Source organism: Lactuca serriola, chromosome 5 (genome assembly GCF_051521515.1).
Source record: "Lactuca serriola cultivar US96UC23 chromosome 5, Lser_US96UC23_V15, whole genome shotgun sequence".
Lineage (NCBI taxonomy): Eukaryota > Viridiplantae > Streptophyta > Magnoliopsida > Asterales > Asteraceae > Lactuca > Lactuca serriola.
The window spans coordinates 66,618,365-66,624,995 of NC_136412.1; the positions used below are offsets into that span (position 1 = coordinate 66,618,365).

General features: G+C 33.7%; 1 protein-coding gene across 1 annotated transcript; it reads left to right on the top strand.

Moving 5' to 3' along the window:
• Positions 1 to 2,922: 2,922 nt before the first annotated feature.
• Positions 2,923 to 6,397, top strand: LOC145049565 (uncharacterized). Its single transcript, XM_078997951.1, has 8 exons — positions 2,923 to 3,012; positions 3,788 to 4,102; positions 4,229 to 4,648; positions 4,786 to 4,947; positions 5,026 to 5,222; positions 5,364 to 5,461; positions 5,842 to 5,991; positions 6,156 to 6,397. Exons 1-8 carry the CDS (start codon positions 2,923 to 2,925, stop codon positions 6,395 to 6,397), a joined length of 1,674 nt encoding a protein of 557 aa, XP_078854077.1.
• Positions 6,398 to 6,631: the final 234 nt, after the last annotated feature.

Here is a 6,631-nt window from a genome sequence, read left to right on the forward strand (position 1 = left end):
AAACGACGATGTAAAACACTGTAAGAAATGACATTTGGCACGCGTAGACTTACAAGTCCCACTGTAGCGAGCAGCAAGGTGTAGGATAGTCAATCTAGTATTGGTCTATACGCAAACTCATATACTCCCGAATTAAGGAGATTCGGGATACAAAAATGGTCATGGCAGGAAGTGCCATGACCCGTTTAATGGTTCACATAACTGCAAGAATGTACATGTAATGAGTGTGCTAATTGTAAAGTGTACTCTTTCTCTGTCTGGCTTGTATGTACTGTAATGTTCTGCGTGTGCTAATTGTAATGTGTGTTCTCTCTTTATCTAGCATGTATAGTAATGTACTACGTGTACTACTCGTATTGACTCATGAATGAACTGACTCATTGTATGTTTCATTGTTCTGTTAATAGTATTAGTATCTTCCTGTGCTACCCCTATGGTAGCTTACTAGTAATGTATGTTCATGTTTGTGAAACCCTTGCTACCCAAAGGTACGGAACTGGTTGAAAGAACTTTTATGTCTATATATGTATACATAATATATAACTAATATTTAGACGACCTTCGGATGGATAACCGATGCCCTCAAGCCACATCCCAACGAGGAAAAGGAGATAAAGCGAGTTGGCCTTCCTAAGCGCTTTAAACATTGCTTATATAACTATACATACATAAGCATGCATTTGATAATAAGTATAAAAGAGTTTAAGTAAAATTTTTTGACATGCAATAGAGTTTGTAAAACAGTTTGAAGTAAAACAGTTTGAACACTAAGCAAACTACTGGTTTGGTAGTTATTAATCACATGTGATTGATATAATAACTATAAGAATTCAACTTGTATCCCCCCCCCCCCCCCCCCCCCCGTAAAAGCATTTAAAAACATTTAAACCATTGATTAAGGGGTATGAAGTCACCTGTAGTGAGTGGTACGGATGAACTGAATGATGTAGGATAGCCAGGTGACAAATGAAGACTTGTTCACACCAAATGATCCTAGTTAACATATAATCACACATATATGTATCCAATTAGACTTTAAACCACTAATTGACAAAGTTAAGACATCCTAAGGAATGTAAAACATCTTTTATAAGTGTTACAAGTCATAAGGATTGCATCTAAGTGCTAAAGGACCTTGCAATTATGTTTAGGGTTCAAGGGTTTATGGTCGTAAACTCCTCACTTTTTGACCATAAGGTTTTTTGAGGTTTTACAAGTCCTTTGAAGCATTTCCACTTGATGGTTAGGCCTTTGGAAGAGATTAGGGCATCATTACACTCCTTTGAGGAGTTTACGGCCCCAAGGCCATTTCCTTTTGGGTTTACTACCGTAAACTCATATGGAAAGTGGTATTTTCATGTTTTCAAGTCCTACGCTCACGAAAGAATGGATCCATGTTAGTTACTAAGGCTTAGGAAAGAAATATGGGTCATTTATACATACATTGGGGTGTTTATGGTTTTGGGATCTCCCCAAACCGTAAACACATATAAATGAGATATTTTTGTGCTTTTTATGTGATAAACACATCAAGGAAGGATCTAGACATCTCCCTAAGGCCTGTGAATGGACTAAGGCACCCTTTGGCACCTTACTTGGTGTTTACAGTTTTGGGAGCTTCCCAAACCGTGAAAACCTTGTTCTTGCTGTTCTAGGGACATTTCCTTGATGTAAAGATGTATAACAAGCTTTATAAGACTCTAGGATAGAGGTACTTACTATATGGAAGCTTGAAATGAGCTAAGAGTACAAGAACACTAGTGTGTGTTCTTGGTGTTTTGGAAATCTAATCAAAACATGAAATTTAATGGATCAAAAGATGTATAATCACTAGTTGTTATGATATAACAACACATCAATCCAAGTAGTACTTACGTTTTCGGGAAATCGTGTGAAAGACGGGATGGTAGTTGAGAGTGTTTGGAGTTTGCTCTTGAGATTGCAAGTAAGAAATGAAGTTTTTTGGGGAGTAAACTTATGCTAAAGGCATGAGTTTACGGTTTTTGGAGGGATTTACAGCCCAAACATAAAAGTTTGGCCGTGAATCTCTTAACTATGTTGTACTTGTGGTTTTGGAATTTCTAGACTCGAGACGACACTTGCTTTCACCCGTTCGTTTAAAGATTAATTATTAAAATAATCAAACGAACTTTAAATTTGCTAAAAACAAATGAAATTGAACTTGACTTATAAATTGAAGTGATTGAATTTAGGGTTTGACCGAATGAAAATTCCGGGTTGTCACAATTAAGTGCATATGTAAAATTGTTGTTAAAACAAATAAATATCTACTGTAACTTAGCCAAACGTTTATATGGTAAATTGATAGCATTACATCATTCTTCAGATATTACCAAAGCACAACATAGGAATCTTTTTCCTTTTTTAGCATACGAAAAGGAGAAAATAGACTATATTTCCTATGATTGTGAAAAGACAATTGCTAAATTTGATACGGTTCCAGATAACATATATGCATATGGAATAATGAAAATTGATGAATGTCTGGATGCTAATGAATTAGTTAATATTGTAAATGAGACATTGAACAACAATGAAAAAATAAAGATTTTGAAAAGAACCGAGAATTCGAAATCTGACTCTCAAACTAATTTTGTTGATATCGAAGATGATTCTTATGATATTAGTGAAATTGAAGATGAAGAAGTTGTTGAATGTTCTCAATTTTCGGTCATTAATGTCACTTCAATGGTTAACGACAAAGAAAAATGTAATGATTCTACATTTAAAGTTGACACTACTCAACCCTCAACTTCAAAAGTTCATGATCTTTACCACGTGACTATCGAACATAGTCAAACAGATAGTGATGATGATAATGATGATGTCACAAAAGAAACAATAATTCCAAGGGTTGCTGTTGATTAGGTTTCTGAAGAAACTTAGAAATTCGACATAATAATGAAGGAAAAAGGTTCTCGTTATCTTGAGACAAATACAGTGTTGTATCCAAATTTTAAATGCTCAGATGAAGCTATCTTTCCAAATCAGGTTTTTGTCACAATAGGGAATAGTGATAAAATTAAACTTGATTTTAACAAAATGATTGAAGAGGATAACAAGAAGTCATCAAAAGAAAGATTTTTTTCAAACCAAAGTACCATCGAAAACAATCTTACAAAGAATTCATATACTTTTCAACGACAAAAACCAAAACGAGGATGTATTGAGAAATTTCAAAAATCAAAAGATGTTTCAAACCAAGCTGATTTTTTTTCACAACATGTCACAATTAATTGATAAAATTTCGAAAGAATGTGGTGGTTCAAAGAAAAAATGAAGAAAGAAAGTTTTTTGGCAAACAATGGAGTCTCAAAAGAAGTCGAATGTCTTGCTAAATAAAACATCTGAACATAAAAAGTCTAAATAAGTTTAGACTTCTTTTCAAAAGAAAGTTGAAAATAAGGAAATTCCTGCTCTAACTCAAAAATATTTGTCTCCAAATAAAACATAAAATGATTTTTCAAAATCTAAAACTCAAGAGTAAAAACTAGCTTTTCAAACAAAAGGACAATCATCCAATGCAAAGAAGCGTACAAATCATCAATCAACAACGAATTTTAATTCAAATCAACAAACAAGGTTTTCACAAAATCATTTTTCAAACCAAAACCAATTTTTGAATAAGCAAAAGAATGTTCAAAATTGTTTTTCTTATCATATGAAACCTGTGTTTTAAACTCAAAAGTTTGATAAAGTTAATTCAACAAGAAATGTTACTTTCACACCAAAATAACCAAATTTTCCCAATCTTCCTATGAAAAAGGTTTTCAAAGTTTCGCATGTCAAAGGTAAATCTTATGTGAAAAACATTAACCATTGGCGAGAAGGAAATGGGAAAGCATGCCAGTCTGGGAAGTATTCTCAACAACAAATCAAGGATGCTTATGAAAATTATCTGAATGAATCTTCGAATGAAAGCTCTTCATCCATGGAATTGAATTCTTTAGTTAAAAAATGGAGAGCAATTCCGAAAGCAAAGGTTAATGAGAAGCGAACTGAGAAGCAAAAGGCAAAAGTCAGTGAAAACTCTAAATCGGTGAATGATTACATTTCATTGCCTTTAACTAACGAAGTTGATGTAATTGATAGTCTCAAATCTAAAGTTCATAATTGGATTCTAGGATCTTATTTTGACAATGATTTTCAATCTAATAACCAAGGACCCTAACAACCTTGGGTACCTAATTTCTTTCACTAATTGCAGGTTATGAATGACGAGCAATATGACGACAGATGGTATATTGGTAGTGGTTGCTCTCGTCACATGATTGGGAAGAAGGAAAACTTGCATGATTATCGAAGTCTAGAAAATGGTGGAGTGGTGAAGTTTGGTAACAATAAAAAATGTTATGTGAAAGGAAATGTGAAGGTAAAAAATGGGGAATTCACAGTGAGCAGGTTAGCATATGTTGAAGGTCTTCAACATAAGTTGATAAGTGTTTCGAACCTTCTTGTGCGAACTGGCAATCAAGTGGTGTTTCATGAAGAAGGAAGTGTGATTTTAAAAATAGACACAAAGGAAGTATTTCTCAAATCAAATCGAAAAGGCGATATTTTTAGTCACAACATCAAACCAATAGTTGGGATTCCCTCTATTTGCTTACTTTCGAAAGCTTCATCTGATGTTAGCTGGCTCCAGCATCAAAGACTTTCTTATTGGAATTTCCGAAATTTAAATAAAAATTGGTGGTAAATGATCTGGTTAGCGGTTTACCTGAGTTAAAATTTGATAATGATACTTTGTGTGCAGCTTGCGAACAGGGAAAACAGCACAGACTAGGTCATCCGATTGTTATTGATTCAAAGATTGTTGAACCTTTAGAGCTTCTTCACATTGATCTTTATGGGCCCTCGACTATTGAGACTCTCAAAAAGAAGAGATACATGTTGGTCATTATTGATGATTTTTCAAGGTTTACATGGGTATATTTTCTGAGACTGGAATCCGAAACTGCTAAAGCAATGATCGACTTCATCAAGCATATTGAACTATGTTTGTAGAAAAGGGTTCAAAAGATTAAGAGTGACAATTACTCAGAATTTAAGAACAATGTTTTTGATTCATTCTTAACCGAGAAAGGGATTTCGCATAATTTCACTTCACCTTACACACCTCAACAGAATAGTGTTGTAGAAAGTAGAAATCGTTCACTTTGCGATGCATCAAGAATAATGCTCACATATGCAAATCTTCCTCAGTATCTATGGGCCGAAGCAGTTTCCACTGCATGTTTTACTCAAAATAGATCTTTTATTCATCATCATTTTCACATCACTCCTTATGCAATTATCAACAACCGAAAAGATAATGTTAAATTCTTCCATGTTTTTGGATGCAGATGCTTTAATATGAATCTCAAGGATAATCTTTTAAAATTTCAGTCAAAAGCTGATGAAGGGATATTCTTGGGATATTCTCATAATTCGGTTGCATATAGTGTGTTAAAAAACGAACCACGAAAATCAAAGAAACATTTAATCTTACTTTTGATAATTATTATGTTTAACAATTTAAAAAGACTTTGGATCAACAACCATTAATTAATGAATCAAATAATGAATCTCAAAATTTAACTTTATTAGATTTTGATTCTGATTTGATTTTTGGTGTTCCATATCGTGTTGTTGATGCAAAAGTTAATGTTGTTGACAATCAACTGGAAGAAGCGTCGAAACATCCTGATGATTGGTGATGTCGAGGGGGATCATAGTAATAATAGTCCAATTATCGAAGGGAGCAAGTTGTTAATAATACAAATGTTTTGAATGACCAACATGATGAATTTATAGACATTAATGATAATTTGTCAAATACAGGTGAAGGATCTGAAACTGAAGAAATGTTCGAAGATGCACCATTGGACTTTGAGCCTGCATATCCTCCAATGGATATATGGACAAGAAGTCATCCAAAAGAACATGCTCTTGGCAATCCTCATGAAGGAATGTTAACACGAGCTGAACTTCGTGCATAGAATGAGGTACTTAGTGTAAACCAAGATTGGGTTGTTTCTTTATTTTGAAAATTCAACCTAAATTTGAGAGAAACAAAGTTTGGAGACCCATTCCCAAACCAAATGATGTTTTGATATTGGGTATAAAATGGATTTTTAAAAACAAAACTGATAAAGATGGTAATGTTGTTCGAAACAAAGCTAGGCTTGTTGTTAATGGTTATTCGCAACATGAAGGTATAGACTATGAAGAAACTTTCGCCCCTGTTGAAAGACTCGAGGTTGCCCGAATATTTTTAGACTATGCAGCAGACAAGGATTTTGAAGTCTATAAGATGGAATTCAAGTGTGCATTTCTCAATGGTGAACTTGAAGAAACTGTGTATGTCGAGCAACCACCAAGTTTTATAAAAGAATAACTCCCTAATCATTGTTATATTCTAGATAAAGTTGCTTATAGGTTAAAACAAGCACCAAGAGCCTGATATGGAACTCTTTCCAAAATTTTAATGCAATCAAAATTTAAACAATGATCAATTGATCCTACACTCTTTCGAAAGAAAGTTGGGAATCATCTCATGCTTGTTCAAATTATGATGATGATATTAGTTTTGGTTCTACTGACCCTGCTTTATGAAGAGAATTCGAAAATT